We start from the raw sequence: 24,339 nt of genomic DNA, 5'->3' as shown, positions 1-24,339 counted from the left end.
TGCATAAATATATTTGCTTAAAACCTTAAGTAATTGTAAAGAATATCCACAAAAGGAATTCACATATAAAATCAATATATACATAGACAAATGTATGGGATGAATTAGAGAAGGTTATCAGGAGGTCTTTGGACCTCCATCTGCCATTTGGGGGAAATAATACTAACCTGGCCATCTTGAGCTCCTCTCAAGAAGGACAGTGCAAAATATGAACGTCTTAATTAATATTTGCATATCTGTTGCAAAATTTACTTCAATAATGCATGAGAAGTGCCTTCAACACTCCAACATATGATATACATTCTAAGGGCGTTTTCGCACTCACCTTCAAGTGGTGCGACCACCCTCCTCACGCCGGCGGATCTGCAGGGATTTCGCACCAGAAGCGCCGGCGCACCCAAAAGAGCCGGCGACTTCCGTCGCGAAACCAGCTCAAACGTTTTCCTGCTTCTTGGCGGTTTCCATTTGAGCTGGTTTCGCGACGGAAGTCGCCGGCTCTTTTGGGTGCGCCGGCGCTTCTGGTGCGAAATCCCTGCAGATCCGCCGGTGTGAGGAGGGTGGTCGCACCACTTGAAGGTCAGTGCGAAAACGCCCAATGTATTATCATCTGCTAACTGAAGCACATGGGGATCAATTAGGATTTAGAGACTGTTAAGATATCAAGGCATCTCAGGACTATACAAATGTTATGGATTGCCAACTAGGGTTGCCTAAGTCGGGAAATACCTGGAGATTTGGGGGTGGAGCCTGGGGAGGGTGGGGTTTGGAAAAGGGGGGGCTCAGCAAGGTATACTTCCACAGCATCTACCTCCAAAGCAGACATTTTATCCAGGAGAACTGGGCCATCTGGAAATCAATTGTAATAGTGGGAGGTCTCCAGGTACCACCTTGAAGTTGGCAACCCTACTTCCAACCCAAGACCACTTATCCCAATGTTCTTCATTGTTGATAGGGACTGAAGCAGGACCCAAATGGAATTTGCAATCCCTACAGCTAGCCTCTTGAGCTAAAATGGACTGTTTACAGGGACATTTCCCATGACACCAGCTGTTGCAATACTAACCAAGTGTGGAAAAGATACCATCTGGACAATCCCATAATGCTGCATTCAGCATCACCATCACTGTTAAATGTCTGCGTGAGGATGCATAACAGTCTTGTTTTCTAAGACTGATTCCTTACCGGTATTTGCTCCACCCCTGGCTTGCCTAGCAGTCTCTTGTCTTTTCAAAAAACATTGGTGCAGGTTTGAGGCCAATAAAAACCATACAACTTTCTCTCTCTGAGAACTGGAGTCACACTGGCTACAATTTCAGGAAACAAGATAAGGAAAGAAGGGAATCAACACAGGTGCCAATGAAGAAAAAGACTGCAGATTTATACCCCACCCTTCTTTCTGAATCAGAGACTCAGAGCAGCTTACAATTACCTATATCTTCTCCCCCCACAACAGACACGCTGTGAGGTGGGTGGGGCTGACAGAACTCTCACAGCAGCTGCTCTTTCAAGGACAACTCCTGCAATAGCTATGACTAACCCAAGGCCATTCCAGCAGGTGCAAGTGGAGGAGTGGGGAATCAAACCTGGTTCTCCCAGATAAGAGTCCACACACTTAACCACTACACCAAACTGGTTTTCACTGAATGAAGTCATTGGTCCTAGATGTTTAAAGGCCAAGAACCCAGGGAGGGAGTTTTACCTGCACATTCCATCTCATTAGAGCAGGAACCATGGGTGGGAGAAAAGTGTCTTGTTTACTTAGGCCCTAAGTAAGGTTACGACCCCTGTTAGCAACATACTTGATTGGTTATGACCCCTGTTAGTGACATACTTGATTAGCTAATGTCTCCTGCTTGACAACATATTTGATTGGTTAACTATGAATCATGCCAACATGATTCATTTGGCATAAAGGAAGATGTTTCATTCTGATTTGTGCCCTTTGTCTGGATTACATCTGCTTTCAGTCACTTCTTGATTCTAGAGCAGGAGTGTCTTGCTGGAACACCTGCCTTGGGCTTTGAAACTTTGTTTGGACTCAGTCTGGTCAGGTAACATTTGGGCTTAGAAGAACCAATGCATGTAAAAGTGCTTAGGTTAAATGTTTGGTTTTATTGTTTTACCCTTGCTGTTCATTGATATTGTGTATCTTGCCTTTGGGGACTTTATCTCTTGCTGGCTACAGCTACCAGATTGGGTTTTTTAGAAATACATCTTGCAAGTGTCCCCCCATGCAGGGCTGGCTTCTTGTTTAGACCCAAGAGGACTGGAGACTTACAGCACAATCCTAAGGGGGGGCGGAGTGCTCTGGAAGTGAACTACACCTTACATTCCCTCTCTTAGCTGGAGGCTGGCTTACATGAAAGTGTTTCTGGTACTCAAGTTCAGCAGTGAGCTCAGGCATGAGGCAAGACAGTTTTCCGTGGGATGGCCTGTCCTTTGCCTGGTTCCCACCCTCAGCAGGGCACAGGGTGTGTGTGGGGAGGGAGGGTCTGGCAGCTGCTCTGGTGCTTGTGGTGAGCTAGTTCAGCAACTGTCTCTTTAAATCATTCCATTGCTGAGACACAGCCATGAGCTGCAGCTGCCATGGCTGATGGATTACAAGCAATCTAGGAGCACTTCACCCCAGGACAGGTGAATGTGAGTTGGTTGGTTCCATCATGTGCTGGGGAGGGGGGGTTGTGTCCATCCCCCCCATCCCCGAGCATCCTTTGCAGATCCTGTCAGGACATGACATCCATGGCTATGGCTGGCATGGCATTCCTCTCCAGGTGCCATGGATCTGTTTCTCTGTTTTGCAGGTGAGGATTCAATAGAGAGGCTTCCAGGTATTGTGATCCCCCCCCCCCCGCCTACTCCACACAGTCAGCTGTTCCAGCCCTCCTCTTGGAGTGGAACCTCATGCCCAGCAAGCCTTCCTGAGTGCCACCTTGATTTCAGTGCAATAAAGTCTTTGTTGTGCCTCAGCTTTATCTCTCCTGCTTGGTTTCTGCCACACAGGCGAGTTTCACACTCTTCTCTGCTCGGCTCCCTCCTCACCCCATCTTCCACTCCCCCGTGGGCTTCCCAAGGGAATGTCTAAGAGGGGGGTCTTCTTTGTGCAGGGGGGGGGGCAGATCTAAGCAAATGAGCCACCTTATTGCACTAGACAGAGTGTGAAGCTGGATGGGGGAGTCTGAATATCTTTTCTCCACTAATACCATGGGAGCGGGGGCGGGGGTGGCCTTGGGCCAGATGCATTCTTTCAGTCTGCCTGACCTCATGGGTTATTGTGCTCATGAGACTCAGGAAGAGGGGAATGATGCAACCATTAGGGAAGTCACTAATGAAATGGGTGCATGGCTGAGGTTTCGCACTCTGTGTTCCGGGGGGTCTGAGCACATAAGAGGGGGTGGCACTGAGTCACAGGGGGTCCCAAAGTCAGCGTTGGGGGAGCTAGGGCAGAGGGCAGACTCAAAGTATTTGCCAGGAGCCTCCTCGTGGAACATGCTGGCATGCCGGGGAAGTACATGACTATGTCCAGATGCCTATCATTAGCACAGGTCCCTGTCAGGGGGGTGGGTTGGGAGAAGCAATCGGCCTCTCTGGGGCCACCTCTTCTTGCCCCTGACTGTCATGTGTGATGGCACCCACCCCAGTACTGACCAATCCTGTTGGTCTGTGGTCAGGCCCATAGCCACAGGGGAGCCAGGGGGCATGGCCTCCCCACCCAACCCCCCCTTTGACCTTTATGGCCCCTCTTCCCTGCAGCTTTGGCAGCCCCTGCTCTCTCCACTACTCTGGTGGCCCTCGCTCCCCTCTGCATGGTGCCTTCCCCTCCCTTCCTCTCACCCACCCAGTGAAGTGCAGCTCCTGGGGCTTTTTCAAGGCACCCCCCCCCCCCAATCAGTTGATCAGCAGGAAAAGCTGCACCAAGGCCAGCAGTTCAAATGCCAGTTTTCTGGCATGCTCAGCAAGTTCAGTGCAGCTTGGGGTGCCGTGAAAGAGCCCCAGGAGCCCACATTTCACTGCTTCACCAGGTGAATGAGTGGGAGGGAGGGGGAGGCACCGCAGAGGGGGGAGGGGGCCACCAGAGCAGCGGCAAGATCAGAGGGCACCAGAGCAGTGGCAGCGGAGAGAGTGGGGGCCGCCAAAGAGGGGCCCCTCCATCCCAAAAAATTTTCCGTGGCTCCCCCCAATTTAAATTTTCTGGCTATGGGCCTGTCTGTAGTGCCCTTTCCCTCTTGTCACCCCACTTCAGAGGGAGGCCATGCTTCAGCAGAATCACCATGGCAAAGTCTTCCCAAGCAGCCAGCTCTGCTTTCTCCCCCACTCTACCCCAGCACAACTTGGCCCTTAGGAGGCAGACTAGTGGTGCATGAGTTATGTGGTGACCGGACACTCAAACATAGGTGTAACTCAGGATTGCTCTGCCCCAGGGTCAAATCTAGGGAGTGGTGGAGGGAACGCTTGCTCCAGGCGCCATCAGAGGGGGGCACCAAATTGGGTATGAAGTCCATTTTATTCTATGGGCCCATAAAATAGAATGGGCCCACAAAGGAGCATCATTTTTTAATTTTGCCCCCCCCCCCCTCAAAAAACATGTAGATCTGGTTCTGCTCTGCCTGTCCCTTCATCTTTAGCTGGTAGGTTAATTAAAGGAACTGGTAGTAGTAGCACATCACCGTTGGGTTATGAAGAGTCACACGCCAGTCCTTTGTTTTGACCAATCTGTCATCTGTAAATAAAAGCAACTTTTGACACTTTTGCAGACCCTCAAAGACTTGCAAAAGTATTTTAGGATTTTGCCATCAGAACATGAGTGCTATCTACATACAGCATTCATTTTAGAAGACGACCACAGATTTATACCCCGCCCTTCTCTCTGAATCTGAGACTCAGAGCGACTTACAATCTCCTTTATCTTCTTCCCCCACAACAGACACCCTGTGAGGTGAATGGGGCTGAGAGGGCTCTCACAAAAGCTGCCCTTTCAAGGACAACTCTGCAAGAGCTATGGCTGACCCAAGGCCATTCCAGCAGCTGCAAGTGGAGGAGTAGAGAATCAAACCCAGTTCTCCCAGATAAGAGTCCACACTCTTAACCACTACACCAAACTGGCTCTTAATTGTTGTAATCATTGTGACACAAAATACTATAGCATTTAGCAAGTTTTTTAAAAATTATCAGTGTTTCAAAGTATTTTTTCAGTTTTGTAGAACTTGACAAATGTTATACTTTTTTTTGGGGGGGGGGGGTATTATAAAATCCCCTGAGACAAATAAAACCTCCACTGTCTAAATCCCTTAATTGTTGTCCCAAGATTTCCCCCCTTTGGCTTTCAATTGTTCCACTCTATTACCTCAGTTCTTTCAAATTAAAATTGTAAATGATTTACTTAGCCATCTAAGTAAACCTTAATACCCATATTCAGCATATTTTTACTTATTCCCTTAACTAGCACAATATAGTATTGCCATTTTTGCAGCATTGTGGCTGCCCAAACAAATGAATACAAGCTGGTGAGGTAGTTTAACTGACAGCAAGTGAAATCTAATCTCAGCCTTCTGTCACTGCCAAATAGGGTCATATTCTGCTTTCCAACTAAGGCTGATTTGTCACAGAACACGTGGCTTGTTACCTCAGTATCTTGCAACTTCCATCCCCAGAATTTCTCTTTTAGAAGATATCTTTCTTTGCTGAGATTTATAACATTGTTGTAAGTGAGCCTTTAGAGATTTCTGGGGGGAATAGTCTCTTTTTGAAGAATGTTTATCATCTCCTGTCAGGGAGAGAGGCTAATATGTGTGTATATACATATATACACATGTCCAGAGGGGTTCCTTGCTTCTCCAGCTCTGTTTTCTTGCCTAAAACTTATTAATTGTCAGTCAGCCCAGTCCCAGAATACTATGCTGGGGAAAGCTCTGCACAAGAGAACAGAATTTCCATTGGCACAGCAGCCTGAACTACCTGCATGTTAATCCAAAATATTTATTTATTTATTAAAATAACAGGATTTAATCTATTTACTGCCATTGACTTTGGTTAGCCTAAAGTAACTCAAATCAGACTGTTAGAATACCTTTAGGGTTCTTTGGAGGCTTTGTAGTCCAACACAATAGACACTTGGGGGGTCAGAGCTGTGTCTAGTCTCCACACACACACACAATGGCCAGCATCAGCATACTTTCAGGTGGGGCAGCTGCCAGGGCCCAGGGATTCTAGTAGAGCCCACTATGGCCAACCACCACAACATGCTATTTCCCTGCCTGTTCAAATTGTGTTTTGCCACCCATGCAGGTCTCTTTTGATAGGAAAAAGCCCAGCAGGAACTTATTTGCATATTAGGCCACACCCCTGAAACAACCATTGTTTCACACAGGGGGGTTTTGCAGCAAAAGCCCAGCAGGAACTCATTTGCATATTAGGCCACACACCTTGATGTCACCATTGTTTTCCACAGGGCTTTTGTGTTGGAAAAGCCTAGCAGAAACTCATTTGCATATTAGGTCACACCCCCTGAAACCAAGCCAGCTGGAACTGCATTCCTGTGTGTCCCTGCTCAAAAAAAGTCCTGCACCCATGAATCCAGCTGCACACACTAACTGGTGCCATCAGGAAAAAAGCTGTGAGCAGTGCAGATGGCTGTGAGCATGGGTAACAGGAGGGTTTGTGAGCAGGGCAAGGAGCAATGCACAGGTAAGCTAAGCAGTGAGACACATGGATGAGTGAGTGAGAAGAGGGCCCCTGGAAACTCAAAATCTGAAACCAGCTCTGCATATAAACACATATAAGCAGGAATCTGCTGGCTGCAGGACACCCTTCAGTTGGTTGAATCTGCATGGGGAGAGGGATGCATTGTAATTGTTGAGTATCGGACTCTGCACCCGCGCCGCGCAAGCCGGGACGTCCTCGGGTTACCTGGCGCAGCGCGGGAAAAGTCACCGCCAATCAAGACCAAGCGCGGGAAGTTTAACTGGCCAGGATTGGGCTGGCCAGCAGGGGGGTTGATCCGGGGTGCATGTATATATTAGCGGACCCGGCCGCGTGTTTCCCAGTTCTGTAATGTATCAGCGATTAAAGACCAATGCCTTTACCACGTCTCGTCTCCCAGTACATTACACTGGCGACGAAGGTGGGATCTAGATAGGTCCGGCCGGAGACGAGGAAGGCGAGAGACCGCAGGATCGGGCAGCCCGCCGCCACCATGGCGAACTCGAGCGTAACGACGGGCCATCTTGCGGAATTCAACCCGGAGCACCCCGAGAGATGGGAGACCTACACCGAAAGGGTCGAGTGCTACCTGCGGGCGAACCTGATCGACGATGACGAGAGAAAGAGAGACGTCCTGCTGAGCGTCTGTGGCGAAGAGACCTTCGAGATCGCACGAGGTCTCTCCGCTCCAGCTAAGCTGACGGAGAGGACCTACCGGGAAGTCGTGAGGCTCCTCACGGGCCACTTTTCACCCCAACCGTCCATCGTCGCCCGCCGATTCCTCTTCCACAAGAGGGACCAAAAGTCGGGGGAGACAGCGGCGGTCTACCTGGCGGCCCTTCGGCAGATCGCCGGAAATTGCAACTTTGACAAAAGGGACGAAGCCCTGCGGGACCGTTTCGTCTGGGGCCTCCGCGACGAGCGATTGCAGCAGAAGCTCTTCGCGAAGGAGGAGCTAACGCTACAACAAGCCTTCAACGAGGCAACGGCCTTCGAGAGGGCCACCAAGGCGTTCGGCCAGCCACGAGGTGAAGCAGTCCACCAAGGGGAAACGGAGCCAGAAGACCGAACAGAGGAAGAAGCGTTTCAACTCCGGCGGCCCCAAAGAACGGACACAAGGGCCCCCACTAGACAGCGAGCGACGGAGAGGGCCACCGCCACCACCGGTCCCAGATGCGCCAGCTGCGGCGACCCCCACGAGCACCGGGACTGCCCGTACCGCAACCTGGACTGCCGCAGCTGCGGAAAGACGGGCCACATCGCTCGGGCTTGCCGGGCCAAGAACAGCCGCCGACAACCATCAGCGCATCACGACTCCCTGGACACCCACACGACGGCATCCACCACTCTGCAGGTATTGAACTTGCCCCTATCGGCCCCAGACAAGGTCAAAATGTCGGTCCTAATCGAGGGCGCCCCCTGCACCATGGAAGTGGACTCGGGTTCCTCCATCTCCATCATTTCGGAGGAAACCCTCAAGAAACTATGCCCCCACCGCCGCCTTCAAACGAGGCCAGCGGACTTCGTACTGAGGGACTTTCAGAAGAACCCAGTACACATCGTGGGGTGGGCCCGGGTGCATGTGGAAAGAAGGGGTTTCAGAGGGCCCCTGGACATCCTAGTGGTCAAGCGCCAACTGACCACACTTCTAGGGTTGGCTTGGTTCAATCCCCTGGGGATCCAGCTGGTGGGGGTGGACCACTTGCAGGCAAGCAATTTCGACGGGGTCTGCCATGAGTTCCCCGAGGTCTTTGATGGGTCTTTGGGGAGCTATAAGGGTCCGCCCATCACCCTACCGATTGACCCAATGGTCAGGCCCATAAGGCTTAAAGCGAGGCGCGTCCCGTTCGCCCTTAAGCCTAAAATAGAGGCAGAACTGGACCGCCTAACGGCCCAGGGCGTCCTAGAACCGGTAACATACGTGGAATGGGAAACCCCCATAGTAACGCCCGTCAAACCCAATGGGGAGGTGAGGATCTGCGCTGACTACAAGTGCACGATCAATAAGGCGCTACAAGACAACCCCTACCCAGTCCCGGTGGTCAGCCACGTCCTAGCAGCGCTAGCCGGGGCGAAGGTTTTTGGGAAGCTGGACTTAGCACAAGCATACCAGCAACTGCCGGTCGACGCTAAGACAGCGGAGGCGCAGACGATCGTGACCCACAGGGGCGCGTTCAGGGTTAAACGGCTGCAGTTCGGGGTCAGTGTGGCTCCGGGGATATTCCAGAGCATAATGGACTCTCTCCTTAAAGGGATCCCCGGAGTTCAACCCTTCTTTGACGACGTTTTAATCGCCGCCCCCAATGAAGGAGAGTTCTGCTGCCGCCTGCGCGAGGTCCTCAGGCGGTTCCAAGCGGCGGGGCTGAGAGTCAAAAAGGAGAAATGTTTGTTAGGGGTCCCGCGAGTGGAGTTCCTGGGGTTCGCCGTGGACGCGGCGGGGATACACCCGACGGCGGACAAGACCAGGGCCATAGTCCAGGCTCCGGCGCCCAAATGCAAGGCAGAACTACAGAGTTTTTTAGGATTGTTGAACTTTTATCACACGTTCCTACCGCACAAAGCCGCCGTAGCGGAACCGTTGCACCGTTTGCTGGATAAACAGGCCCCGTGGGTCTGGGGCCAACGCCAAGCCGCGGCGTTCCAAGCGGTGAAGGACCTCTTGGTCTCTAACGCGGTACTTCACCACTACGACGAAAACCTACCCCTGATCCTAGCTTGCGACGCCTCCCCCTACGGAGTAGGAGCGGTTTTGGGGCACCAACTCCCGGACGGGAGGGAAGTGCCAGTCGCGTACTATTCACGGACTCTATCTCCAGCGGAGCGGAACTACGCTCAAATTGACAAGGAGGCCTTGGCGATCGTGGCGGGGGTGCACAAGTTCAACGACTACCTCTACGGTAGGCGTTTCACCATCGCCACGGACCACAAGCCGCTCCTGGGCCTCCTAGCTCCAGACCGTCAGACCCCCCAAATCCTATCCCAGAGGGTCCTGAGGTGGAACCAGTTCCTGAACTCCTACACGTATGAACTGATCCACCGCCCGGGTAAAGCCATGGGACACGCCGATGCCCTCAGCCGCCTGCCGCTCCCCATGACAGAACCGGATCCCGCCCCGGCACATGGGGTAATGCTCATTGAATCGCTCCCCGAGCGCCCCCTGCACGCGGCGGAGGTGGCTCGGGCAACAGGGAGGGACCGCATCCTGGCACGGGTCAGGGACTGGGTGGGGAGGGGGTGGCCATCAGGCAAAGTCGAAGACGCGTTCAGGCCATTCGCGTCCAGGAAGGACGAGCTATCAACCCACAAGGGGTGTGTGCTTTGGGGCAGTCGGGTGGTGGTTCCCCCCCCCTTGCGCAAGCAGGTGCTGGAAGACCTCCACGAGACCCACCCGGGCATCGTGAGGATGAAAGCCCTGGCCCGTAGTTATGTGTGGTGGCCGGGCATGGATGAGGAGATAGAGGGGTGGGTGAGGAGGTGCCAACCCTGCCAAGAATCCCGGCCCGATCCCCCATCAGCCCCGGTCCACAGATGGGAGTCTAACAGGCGACCATGGTCCCGCCTCCACTTAGATTTTGCAGGCCCGTATCAGGGCCAAATCTTTTTTATACTTGTGGATGCCTACACAAAATGGCTGGAGGTGATTCCAGTAGCCTCAACCTCCACAGCAGCAGCCGTCCGGGCACTCAGGAGGGTCCTATGCACGCACGGGATCCCAGACACCCTGGTGACGGATAACGGTACTGCATTCACCTCCCGGGAATTCCGGGAGTTCACGGAGAGGTACCTCATACGACACATAAGATCCGCACCCTTCCATCCGGCCACCAACGGCCAGGCAGAGCGGATGGTGCGGACCGCCAAGGAAGCACTGGGGAGAATAGTACAAGGGGATTGGGACCACCGCCTCTCAGCCTTCCTGTTCCACAACAGGATCACCCCAAACCCTATAACGGGATCCAGCCCCGCAGAACTGCTTATGGGGAGGAAACTGACAACACGCCTAGACAGGCTGCACCCCGACCGGGCCCCCGAGGTCCGCGGGTCCCCAGAGGTCCGGGAGGCGGTGCGGGGGTTCTTTCCGGGTGACCCGGTATACGCGAAGAACTTCGCAAGCGGTCCCGAGTGGGTCGCGGGGAGAGTCCTTAGGGTGACAGGTTCCAGGTCATACGAGGTGACCACCGAGGGGGGCCAGGTACTAAGGCGGCACATAGATCAGCTGCGCCGCCGCACCCTACCCGAAGAAACAGAGGAGGTAGGGAATAGGGATCCGCGGGCAACCGAAGGTCCGGAAGGGCGCTCGCCAATACAGGAACTACCCACTTATGACGCCCCCAGAGACACCGAACCAGAGCCGGAGCCTGAAACAGACCCCAACATCCCGCAGCCAGAAGCAGCATCGCCCACAACGGAACCAGCCTCCGCACCAAGAGCGACCCCGAGGAGATCGACACGGGAACGGAGAGCACCGGCGTACCTCCGGGACTATGTGGTTTAAACTAAGGGGGGAGGAGTGTTGAGTATCGGACTCTGCACCCGCGCCGCGCAAGCCGGGACGTCCTCGGGTTACCTGGCGCAGCGCGGGAAAAGTCACCGCCAATCAAGACCAAGCGCGGGAAGTTTAACTGGCCAGGATTGGGCTGGCCAGCAGGGGGGTTGATCCGGGGTGCATGTATATATTAGCGGACCCGGCCGCGTGTTTCCCAGTTCTGTAATGTATCAGCGATTAAAGACCAATGCCTTTACCACGTCTCGTCTCCCAGTACATTACAGTAATCCAGACAAAGCAGATGTAATCCAGACAAAGAGCACAAACCAGAATGAATCTCTCTTCCCATGTTGTTAATACCATTGCCACATGTTGAGCTTTTCATCTGGGCAATGTTATGAGCCTACAAACTGAACCTGCAGGAACACTTTCTATACACCTGGAGGTTCAATTTGCTGTTTGCACAGTTCCCAGTTGCACAAAAAAAGAGCATGCCAGCATATAGTTTATGTGAGTGACTCGGTTTGGAAGCTACGGTCAATGCACAAGGTAGTGGGGCTAACAAGTGCTATTCCTATTCCCCTCAGAATTGGCCAGGGCAGCAGCTCCATGCCACTTCATCTGGCTCAGCCAAGGATCAACAAGGGTGGCAGGAGCTGAGAGCTCCCTCAGTTTGATGTTGGCTTCTCTTGCAGCCCAGTTTAAACCAGGCTGCAAGAGATTCAGTCCAGAATCAGCTGTGCCGGTAGGGAGCAGAATGTTTCTCATAGGCACAGCTTCTGGTGTGCAATTCCTTCCACTCTTTTTGTTCTTCTTGGGTCTATTGGAACCCCAAAAATGGTATTTCTGAAAAAAAAATCCCAGATCTAAATACTGCACTGGTATTGGGATCCAGGATTTTTTGGAAATCCCCCGCCCCCAAAAAATTCTATTTAATATACCTGAACTGAAAAAGGAGGGGAAATTGCACACCCCTAAATATATTTTTAAATGCTCAATTAGACATATCTGTATTGTCTATTGATACTTAGTTTTTACATAGAATCCTAAATAGGAAAATATAAGTTATGGGACTTTATCTGCATAGCAAATAGAGAGAATAGCTCAGTTTTAATAGTTTAGAGCAGGGGTCTTGAACTCATTTGTTACAAGGGCTGGATCTGACATAAATGGGATTTTGTGGGGCCTGACCATGCATATCATAAAATGTAATGCCAGGTAGTGGAGGCATAAACTTTATAAAGAATACAGAGAAACACAATTAAAGACATTTTTTTAACTTAAAATACAAACATGCTTAAATGTTTTGTTTAAAATGAAAAGGTGGGAGAAAAGGAGGATTTGACAATGCAATTTTAAAAACAAAACATCAAGAAAAAAGCACAAGGATCACAGCAGAAAATAAAAATATAAACCAAAAATATAAAATGCTCCAGACTTAGGAAAACATGAAATGGCTGGACATTTCCCCCTGCTCTCAGGTCTACTCAGATTGGCAATGGCTCTTCAGTATAATATTCCCCTTTGGCTATGGGTTCCCATGGTAAAGGATTCACTAGGCACCAGTTCTGAGGTCCATTCAGCAGAGATAAGTTGGCTCAAAGCACCAACACTTTATTTGCAAGGTCACACAACTGCAGCAAGGAACAGTTTTTAACTGGCCATATAAATGCTGAAAAGTGAAACTGGACTCCACTCCATTAAAATACTTTGCAGCACAAACAAGGAAAACATGGAACAGATTTTCCATTAAGTTCTCTGGGCCCAGATAGATTACTCCCAGAGTAGTCTATTTGGGCACAGAGACCTTAATGGAAAGTGCATTCTGCATTATTATTATTATTATTATTATTATTATTATTATTATTATTATTATTATTATTATTATTATTATTATTATTATTATTATTATTATTATTATTATTCAGCTTTGCAAGCCCAGAATTGCTTCCTGCTTCAGCCTGCAAAGACAAGGAAGAAGTAACTGAGAACTTTGGCAGCCTTGGAGTTTCAAAGGGTGAGAACAGGAGAGAGAGGGGAGAGAAAAGAGCCCCACGGGCATGATTAAAGCTCTGGGTGAGTTTGTTCTCGCCCACTGGCTGGAGATTTGAGACCCCTGATTTAGTGTGTAGCCCTTACACTGTTTACCATTTTTCATGAAAATATTCCCTTCTATAAATTACATTCTAGAGTTTATGTATTTTGAAGAATCTAGGTAAGATTTTGGTATCTGTTCGCAATTTACCACTAGTAGAGAATACATATTAAATTTTTCAAAAGTCCATTGACTTCATTGGACCTAAAAGAGTGTAATTCTTTTTAGGATTGCACTGAATTTGTCTTGTAAGACAGAAAAAGCATAATGTTTACCAAACAGATCCAGTGCAATCCTAAACAGAATTACATCCTTCTAAATTTTAAAACTTTACAATTTTTTTTTCACAAACAGAAATCTGTAAAATATATATTGTTATACTTAGCCTTGACCATGGTTGCTGGTACATAAATGTGCATGTTTAGCATCCATCATATTTTCATTCTGGAATCTAAAACAGAAAAATTGGACACAGTGGCCACAATTATTAGAGGATCCTATGTCATCAGATCTTAAAGCCTAGAAATCTTGAGCTTGTATCTTTCTTTTGAAAGTAATTCAAGCCAAATGCAGCTATTGTTTGCTTGGGTTATTTTTGTTTCAATGAGCTGTTATCTGCTCTTATATCAACCACCACTTCAGATTTTCAGGGCTGCCTTCTTTTATCTAGGCTTGTAACTAGCATTGATTTTGCAGCATTGTGACTAACATAGGCATAACATAACACAGAGAAAATTTTGTTGAGAAGTTGCCAAGAACCAAGATAAAATAAAATAGGACTTCCAGGGTTGGAAAATGCCGAGCTGAATTGCTTCTCAAAAGGGGAGCAGGCTGGGGCTTCTGTTCGGGGTAGTGGAGGGCAATTTAATGCCTATTGCCTACTTTTGTCAGTCAGAGATCAGTCCAAGATATGCACAGGAAACTCTGAGGAGATTTACTTTGGCTAAAAGGGAGTCCCGGGGGGGGGGTCCTTTGAGGGGTCTCCAGAGACGAGTTGCATATTCATCATTTGCAGAAGTTTCCAGAGTCATTTATTTGACAAAAGCGCGACAGGATCCTAACCTTCTTTGAGACTGCTAAACATCTAAAGCTATACAAGACCGGTGTTGGATCTGGATAACTGCAGAAAAAGGTACTGATGACTATCTTCATTCCGGGACTATTTAAAGTTAAACAAAATAAAATCAGAAGGTGGGAAATAGAGATTCAGAAAACATCGCGAGATCTTTTTACAGTGAAAATAGGATTTGGTGGCAAAAAAAGCAGGAAGTGTTGGATGGACGAGGGAAATCATTGAAGCAGCTAGCCTACTCTAGGACTATAATATCATAGAAAAACATCAGCGGCCATTTCTAGGAGGTCAAAATTTAAAAGTTTTTAAAGTGTTCGGGACATTAAAAATTGGTGAAGCTGACAGAGGTGACCATTATAACATAAATACTATTGGACATTATCGCTGATAATTACTTTAGAAGCCTTTTGAAGGAAAAAAATTTTTAAAAGGGAAGCAGAAAGTCGCGACCGCCATTTTGGAAGAAATAAAAACTTTAAAAATTAATATCTGAGCCCAGGAGGCTCTGAGGACAGCAAAACTAGGCTTATTGAAAAGGCAAGCCTTACTCTATCAAACTTGATAGTTTAAATTTAATTTGGAGAGGTCAAAATTTTTGGTGTTTTTTTAAATTTCAGAGCATAAGTTAACCCGTGCAAGGACTGCCTCAATGGAAAAAATGCAAGAGCAATTAGAAGTAATGGAAGCCAGAATGATGAAAGGGTTGAGAGACATGATAACTGCTTCTAAAAAAGAAATTAGAAAAGACATTGAAGAGCTAAGGAAAGATATAGAAGATCTCAGAAATGAGACTATGGTAACATCAAAGAAAGTGCAAGAGGTGGAAGAGAGAGTGAAAGTACATGATTCAACCTTGCTAAAAATGCAAGAAAAGGTGGCAATTCATGACTGCAAATTGATGAAAACCCAGATACGTCTGAGAGGAGTACCTGAGGATGAAGAGACTGATTTGAAAGGATATATAATAAGAATAATTGCAGAATTTTTGGAGGAAAATCCTGAAGGAACTAGAAGCATGTATGACTATATGTATAGAGTGAACTCACTATATCCCAAGAAAAATAATCTATCAAGAGATGTGGTTATAAGTTATATGACAAAATAAATGGTGGGAAAAATCTTGAATAAAAATTTTGAAAAGACATTGATAGTGGGAGGCAGCAGAGTAAGAATCATGAAAGAATTGCCAAGACAAGTGATAAACGACAGAAAAGCATACAAAAAATTGACAGAAAAACTATGTGACAATGAAATGAGGTATAGATGGATAATACCTGAAGGTCTGAGCTTTGAGCTGCAAGGAAAAAGGGTTACAATTACAAGCACACAGGAACTGCATAGGTTTTATGAAGAACATAAAGAATTTGCACCATGATGGATTACAAATTATTATCTTGGAATGTAAATGGACTAAATTCACCACAAAAAAGAAAGGCAACGTTTCATTGGATTAAAAAGCAAAATTGTAATATAGTTTGTTTACAAGAAGTGCATATCAAACAAAAGGATTACAAATTTTTATGGAATAAACAATTGGGACTAGAATTTTATTCATTGGCTGAACAGAAGAAAAGGGGAGTGATTTTCTATATTAAACAAGAATTGGAGCCGAAATTAGTGTTTAAAAATAAAGATGGAAGATTTGTAGTGGTAGAAATAATATTAAATGCAAAAAAAGTTGTTATTCGGACTGTATGCACCAAATGGTGCAAAGGATGCTTTTTTAAAAGACATTATACAACAATTTGATGAACTGACATAACCAAGTTTTGATAATGGGGGACTTTAATGGAACAATTAAGAACACATTGGATAGGTCTGGGGGGAAGAAATAATAAGGAAGGAAAATTGCCAAAGTTTTTTTTTTTAACTGGTCAAACAAGAAAATTTGGAGGATATAAGGAGGAAATTTAATCCTGAAGTGTGGGACCATACCTTTTTTTCAGCAAAACAAAATACTTTTTCCAGAATTGACATGTTGTGGGGCACTAAAGACTTAGGCCTTATAACAAAGAAAATAGAGATTTTACCTAAAATTGGGGCTGACCATAACCCAATAATGGGGATTACAAAATTGTCTAAGAAGTTGAGAAGATGGAGAGTGAATGAAGATTTACTACAGAATAAAAAAATAGTGACATCTCTAGAAAATGACACTAAAGCTTTCTTCCAAATAAAGAGGATATAGAATTTCAGACGGTCTGGGATGCTTATAAAGCAGTAATGAAAGGAATATTGATTACATTGAATAACAAAGATAAGAGGGCAAAAGAAAAACAGATGTTGGACATTCAAAATGAAATAAAGAAAAAAGAAAGGGGAACTGAGAAAAAGGCCAGGGAAAAAGAACATTATAAGGGAGATTACAATATTACAAACGCAAATGAGACATTTGTTAAATAAAGAACTGGAATGGAATATGAAAAGATTGCAGCAGAAATCTTTCGAGGGAGCAAACAAACCCGAAAAATATTTGGCCTGGTAACTGAAGAAAAAGAGAGAAAGTAAAATTATTAATAAAATTGTGGTGGATGGAAGAGAGGTGGTAGATCAAGAAGGAATAAAAAGAGAATTCTTTAAGTATTATGGCAAGTTATTTAAAGGTGTTAAAATAAGGAAAGAAAAGATGGATGAGTACTTACAAAAGATAAAAATAGCACCCTTAGCAGAAAATATGTGAAAAGTTTTGAATGATCCAATTGAAAAAATAGAAATTGAAGCAGCAATTAATGCAATGAAAAATAGAAAAGTACCCGGGCCAGATGAATATACAGCTAAATTTTTTAAAACCCTCAAAGAGGAGTTAATCCCAAAATTTCAGAAATTGATGAATATGATAAGAACAAAAGGGAAAATACCAAATACGTGGAAGGAAGCTGTTATTTCGTTGATTCCAAAGGAAGATAGAGATGTTACGAACGTAAAAAATTATAGACCAATTTCATTATTAAATAATGACTATAAAATATATACAAGAATCTTGGCAGAACGGTTTAAACAATATTTAATAAACTTTATAAAGGAAGATCAAGCGGGGTTTCTTCCCAAAAGGCAAATAAGAGACAATATCAGAATTGTTGTAAATATCGTAGAATATTATGAAAGGCATCCAGAAAAGGAAGTAGCATTATTCTTTGTGGACGCAGAGAAAGCATTTGACAATTTAAATTGGGATTTTATGTTTGCAGTAATGGAGAAGATGGAGCTGGGAGAAAGCTTTATAAGAATGATAAAAGCAATATATACTGAACAACATGCAAGGCTATGTATAAATGCTGATCTTACAGAAGACATGATAATTAGTAAAGGTACAAGACAAGGTTGTCCACTTTCCCCACTGTTGTTTATAATGACTCTTGAAATATTACTGATGCAAATTCAAGAAGATAAAGAAATAGAAGGATTAAAAGTAATAGGATTTACTTACAAATACAGAGCATTTGCAGATGATATAATGTTTATAAATGAAAACCCCATACAAGTCACACCTTTGTTGTTAGCCAAAATACAAGAATATGGGGAGTTGGCGGGACTTTGTATTAATAAAGACAAATCAAAACTTCTATGTAAAAATATGCAAATAAATAAGCAACAAGAATTGCAGAGACTAACGGGCTGTGAAGTTACCTCCAAGGTAAAGTATTTGGGTGTGGAGATAACAATGAAGAATATTGATTTGTTCAAAAATAATTATGGGAAGCTATGGTGTAAAATGGATGAAGATATGTTAAAGTGGAATAAACTTAATTTGTCACAGTTGGGTAGAATAGCCGCAATTAAAATGAATATTCTATCAAGAATAATGTATTTGTTTCAAACTATTCCGATTGTGAAAGACAGTAAACAATTTAATAGATGGCAAAGAAAAAATTCAGAGTTTGTGTGGGCGGGGAAGAAACCAAGAATAAAAATGAAAATTTTAACAGATGCAAAAGAGAGAGGCGGATTTCAATTACCACACTTAAAATTATATCATGAAGCAGTTTGCTTTGTATGGATAAAAGAATGGATAATGTTGTTAAACAAAAAACTCTTAGCGTTGGAAGGTCATGGAAATAAATTTGGCTGGCACGCTTATATGTATTATGGGGGGGGGGGGAGATAGACGGCTTTTCCCCTCACCATTATATAAGAAACAGCTTGCTAAATACATGGATGAAATATAAGAAATATGGAGATGAGAGAAAACCGTTATGGATAGTGCCAGCAGAAGTGATAAAAATAACAGCTAAGACAGGTGAAGAAAAGTGGTTGTCATATAATCAACTATTAAAAATACAAGGTGGCAAAATAGAACTGAAAACTGCTGAAGAGTTGAATCATAAATACGATTGGTTTCAAATGCAACAAATAAAGAGCTTGGTGGAGAATGACATTAAAACTGAAGGAATAAGAAAAGAGCAAACAAAAATGGGAAAAGTTCTGCTTGGAAACAATGAAAAATTAATTTCAAAATTATATAAATTACTTTTAAAATGATCTACGGAAGATGAAGTAGTGAAATCTCAAATGATTAAGTGGGCAATTAATGTAAATAAAGAAATACAGATAGAAACTTGGGAATATTTGTGGAAGAACTCTATGAAGCTTTCAACGTGTCATAGTATTAAAGAGAACTGTTTTAAAATGTAGAGATGGTATATGACTCCTAAGAAGCTGGCAAAGATGAATAATAAGACGCCAGACAGATGTTGGAAATGCAAAAAACATTAAGGTTCTTTCTACCATATGTGGTGGACTTGTGAAAAAGCAAAAAAGTATTGGCAGATGATTCAACAAGAAATTTCTAGGATCTTGGAATATGAATTTAAGAAAGTCGCAGAGACTTTTCTGTTGGGATTACAAATGGAAAAATTTCCAAAAGAAGATAGAACTATAATTTGGTACTTGCTTTCAGCTGCTAGGACATTAAACGCGCAGTTGTGGAAGCAAGAAAAAATACCAGAGAAATGGGATTGGATTGTAAAAGTTATGACATGGAGTGAAATGGACAAATTAACAAGAATTTTAAGATACTATGATTTAGAAGTTTTTAAGATGGAGTGGGAAAAGTTCAGAAGATATGTAGAAAAAGAGTGGAAAATAAAAGGACATTGGACAATTTTTGATAATGATTAAGTTTTAGAAAAAAGAAGAATATTAATTTTTGTTTTTATTAGTTAACTTTAGTACTTTATTAGTAAACATTAGTACTTTAAGTAAATAACGCCAGTGGGGATCAAGTAATGGGGGGAGGGGTGGGTGAAAGTAATATATGGGATAGATAAAAGAAGTTATAAATGATGCAAGAAATATAATTTGTTACCATATGTTACCAAATAAAATTGTTTTAACATAAGAACCAAAATAAAATAGTTTACAAGTCTTTGTTAATGTCACTCATAATGTATTTGTTATGCTGAGGAACAGTATTACAGGAGAAAGATCCAGATGGGCAGCCATGTTGGTCAAAAGCAATATAAGAAGATATTGGATTTATTTCCCGCCTTCCACTCCAAAGAGTCTCAGAGCAGCTCACAATCTCCTTTACCTTCCTCCCCCACAACAGACACCCTGTGAGGTGGGTGGGGCTGGAGAGGGCTCTCACAGCAGCTGCCCTTTCAAGGACAACCTCTGCCAGAGCTATGGCTGACCCAAGGCCATGCTAGCAGTTGCAAGTGGAGGAGTGGGGAATCAAACCCAGTTCTCTCAGAAAAGAGTCCGTACACTTAACCACTACACCAAACTGGCTTTCCTACTTTGTACTACAGGAGAGATTGTATATAGACACAGAATACAATATATATGAGTGTTAAATGTATAGTGAGACTTGTAGTTCTTGTATTAACCCCCTGTTGACAGTTCTGAGGTATTGGAAGGCATCAGATCTTCCTTCAACTGTTACAACACATTTTCTTGATATGGGAGGTGCAGGATTCTGGACCAGTTCCTGTGAGATGGGTGGAGGAGGGGGAGAGATTCGTTCAATTTTGGGTACAGCAAATATCCTTCTGAAAGGATCTGAATGTCAATCACCCAGTGTAGTGCAGATGTAAGAGTGTAGGTCTGTGAACTGAGAGACTCAGGTTCAAATCCCTTCAAAATCTACTGGCAGCCTTGTTGTGATGATGAAATGGGTACACCCAGTGCTCTTAGGAGCAAGGATGGGTCAGAAAATGTACTAGAAAATTATCTCTTTAGTGTGGTGGAAAAACTTGTTCCAGGCACTTTGTATTAGCATTTGTGAGGTCCTATGGATCAGAGGCTATGACCACTGTAGTTTAAGTGGCTTGTGAAGTTAATGTGAATTTGAAAGCATTTGCTTAACTGGTCTGATTAACATTTCGAAACAAAAAATCTATGGAATTTTTCATATGCTTATAATTCAGCACATGTCTGAAAACTCTGCTGGGCTAAAAAGCTGTAGGATTTGAATCATTGCACTATTTTGGATTGAAAAATAAACAGATAAGTTGATCTGAGTTCTGACCTTATTGGGTGAAATTATATGTTCCTCATTCATAGTTATAAAATGTCACCTCATACACCATTGTATGTTTTTATCTGTATTTGAGTCATCAAAATATCTCTGGACAGGACAAGCTGAGCATCTTTGGAGCTGGGAGCATACAGACTCTAACCTGAAATCTGTCACACATACACTTAGAATAAAGATCAAAATTATTACAGCTCCAAAAATGGAACTAGACAAATCTTTTTAAAAAAAATTTAAAAGGATAGAATGCAGCTGTAAAAGGAGTATGGCTTGGCAAGGATATGCAAAAGCAGCCATTTTAAAAAGTTATTTAGATATTGACACCATATTTCAGACAGTGACAAATAATGTAACAGGGTGATGTGCAGACAAAGATGAAATGAAAATATTTAAAATGCTTTTGATGAAAGTTTCTTATTCATACTTCCGCTTTCAGATACAGAAGATCTTGATTGCAGCTAAGCTGAAGTTTTGAAATCTGAGCAAAAGTGTATTTTGGTGCCCAATGATTTTATAACTGATTAGCCTTATTGCTCTTTCTTGTCAATCTAGCCCTTCAGTTCTATTGTGCATCAAATCTTTGTGTGGTGCAGGTAGTGCCTTGCGTGTTTGATCTTTGACCTCAACTCACAGACTGTTTTATGTAGAAAAGCCCCATGATTATTGCCTTCACTTTCTTTAACCTACTTTTTCACCTTGAAGTGTAAAGGGTCACAGCCAGGGCCTGGCTCTTATTACAGTCCTTAAGATGAAGCATATTCTATGAAAAGCACTCTGTTTTTATTCCTTTGGAATTATTGGCTTTCAAGTCTTTGAATCCCATGAAGATAATTACTGTCCCCCCACCCCACCCCAATCTGATATTTGATGCCACTGAGTGGAATAAATTACCTGTCTAACTTTAATTGGTAGTTGCAGGCCAATGTTCATACTCCATATTAACTTCCTTATTATTTTTAAACCACCATGTTACCATGTAGGATGTGTTATTGTTTTAACCCTTCACAGGTTAGGAACCAGGACGTCCTTTTCTTTTTTTACTAACTTTGCTGAGACATTAACATCTCTTGGCATGTGCATAAATCAATACTGTGTCTGCATGAGAGACAGAATGAAAGAGTGTTCTGTCTAAATGTATATTTTCTTTCTTTCCAGTGGCTGATCATGGCTATCACAGTTCTGTGATGGCACAACTTTTGAAGCTGCTCTGGTTTTTGCTCCAGTCTGTGAAATCAGAATCTAGACGATGCCTGTTATCTCATCAAGGTGACCTCAGATCCCATTAAAGTTTGGAGTTAGCACTGTACAGGTTTCAAAAACTCATGTCTATATTAGGTTAATTGGATCCAATCTCAGGAAGCTTGCACAAATTCAAACCGAGTCCTTCTGCTTCCATAAAGTAACCTCCACCTATTGTGGCAACTTCCTATAGATCAAGTTGTGAGAACTTCCCCTTGGAGGAAAAGTAGAATTTTTATTTTCTATTTTTTAGCTAGGGTTCCCAAACCCCCCGCCCTGGCGGGGGACCCCCGGATTTGCCGCTTCCTCCCCCGCTCTCAAAAAATCCGATAGCGGGAGAGGGGAAACGGCGCCAATTTTGGTGCGCCGCCACAGCAGCAACACCAGCGCCGCCGCCGAGGCACAGGCACAACTGCCACCCGCCGCCGCAACACCAGCGCCGACCAGCGCCACCAGCCCAGGTGCAGGCGCAGCTGCTGCCCGCCGCCGCAACACCAGCGCTGCCGGCGCAGGCGCAGCTACCGCCTGCCGCTGCCGCCGCAGCAACACAAGCGGCGCCCGCGCAGGCGCAGCTGCCGCCCGCCACCGCAGCAACACCAGCGCCGGCAGTTTACAGATAGATAGGTGCGTGTTCGTTTGTATCACAAATAGCGCCCACCTGGAGTGTCCTCCCAAGTATATATGCGTAAAACTGCAGCGGCGCAATCCGATTCTGTATCGTTTACTCGAGAGTAAATTACTTTGAATTTAGTTTGGTAGCTCCCAGCTGGTCTACCTCCTCTCTTCCATCGCGGTCCAGCTCCTCTACCCCGCCCCCAGGTTTGAATTTGTCTCAGTTTGTGCAAACCTCGAACGCACGTCATTGGTATTGTCCGGCTCTAACCAATCCGGTCTGCTGGATCGCCTGGGCCAAGCGCTCGAAAGAGCGCGGGAGGAGAACGAGGAGGAGGAGGAGGAGGAGGTGGTGGTGGTGGTGGCGGCGGGGCGGGGCGGGGCTTTGTTGTGTTTTGTTTGGATTCGCTTTGGTGAGTAAAGCGGGAGCTGGGCTCTTGAAATTGGGAGAACAGTCCATTGTGGCAAGCAGGCTTTTGAAGTGTGTCGCTGATACAGGCAAAGATGAAGTCTTGAAGTTCTCGTTATTGTGTGTGATGATTGGGTAAATGCCCATTTGTTTTACTCAGTGGGACTTGAAAACGCTTAGCTTTGACGGGGGTCACACTCTGGTTTTGTAGGGGCAAGGGTTATGCTACAAACACAAGATGACTTCTATGCTCCACTTTGTCTATACCTGCGAGTGGTTTCTTTGGCATTGTGGGTCTGGTGGTTGGAATCTTTTGAGCAGAAACAACTTGCTCCCTGTTTAAAGGAGGAAAATACTATAAAAATGCATCAGATAGGAAGTTTTAAAACCCTAGAGTCTTAAATATTCTAAACAATATAGATTTTTTTTAGAAGCAGCTATGGAAGTAGGAGAGGCATATAGGACAAAGCTGAAATGCTTAACGAGAAAGATGAACCAGATGATAATGAGAACTTTCTTGCAGTCTAGGTGCATCTTCTATGCTTGCCCCTTCAGGAATTTTCTGACATTGTTCAGAAGGAGAATGATTGCTAACCCCCAGATAGGAGAGGGGCATGTTGCCGTTCAGCTGGTCTGACCTGTGCTCTGTGGAGTACATAATCATTTGAAGGTTTACCTTTATTTAATTTTTAAACATTCAGTTATCTAAATATTTTAAACCACGTTTGCAAGATGTTGAAAGTGGGTTGTGAAACTATAAAATCTCATAATACACCATGATAAAGATCAACTACAATGTGTTGGTAAAACAACCAAATGTAAAATTGACAGAGAAATCATAGGAAAAGAAGGAAAAGTTTGGCAACCTTTATGAAAGGTCATGAGGAATTTTTTTGCCCTGAGCCAGAACAGAAAGATGGCCACAAGGGGGGGGGGGAGTGGATTCTTATGCTGCTTTTATATGAAACTATTGAAATGGGCACAGTGGTTAGGGTCTGTGCGCTAGAACTTGACCTGTCTGTGGGCTGCTAGCTGAAGTGCCTACAGATATGGTGAAATTATAAGAACTCCCAAGGATATCTGAATGATATAGAGGTGAGGACTTTAGAAAATTTACTGCTCAATGGTTAGCGTTCCAGTTAAGTCAGTAATATCTCATAGGTCTTGACTCCACTTTTTAGGTAGAAACAATAATGGGCTGGTTTCAGATGTTCCCTTCTGTACAAAAAAGTACGTTAGTGCGTTTCAGAAAATT

The 24,339-nt window shown here is 44.8% G+C and overlaps 1 protein-coding gene across 1 annotated transcript in view; it reads left to right on the top strand.

The window, feature by feature from the left end:
* The window catches only part of LOC132570141 (uncharacterized protein K02A2.6-like), a 31,661-nt gene extending 8,974 nt beyond the window's left edge, over positions 1-22,687 (top strand). Inside the window, exons 2-4 of the mRNA XM_060236574.1 lie at positions 10,004-10,477; positions 10,604-10,918; positions 22,397-22,687. Of these exons, the coding sequence (XP_060092557.1) occupies positions 10,004-10,477; positions 10,604-10,918; positions 22,397-22,687 (1,080 nt within the window). The remainder of the gene's footprint in view (positions 1-10,003; positions 10,478-10,603; positions 10,919-22,396) is intronic.
* The last annotated feature ends 1,652 nt before the right edge of the window (positions 22,688-24,339 follow it).

The sequence above is a fragment of the Heteronotia binoei genome, chromosome 4, assembly GCF_032191835.1.
Source record: "Heteronotia binoei isolate CCM8104 ecotype False Entrance Well chromosome 4, APGP_CSIRO_Hbin_v1, whole genome shotgun sequence".
Lineage (NCBI taxonomy): Eukaryota > Metazoa > Chordata > Lepidosauria > Squamata > Gekkonidae > Heteronotia > Heteronotia binoei.
Note: the sequence above shows the minus strand (reverse complement) of the source record. Positions and strands in the feature narration are given on the sequence as shown.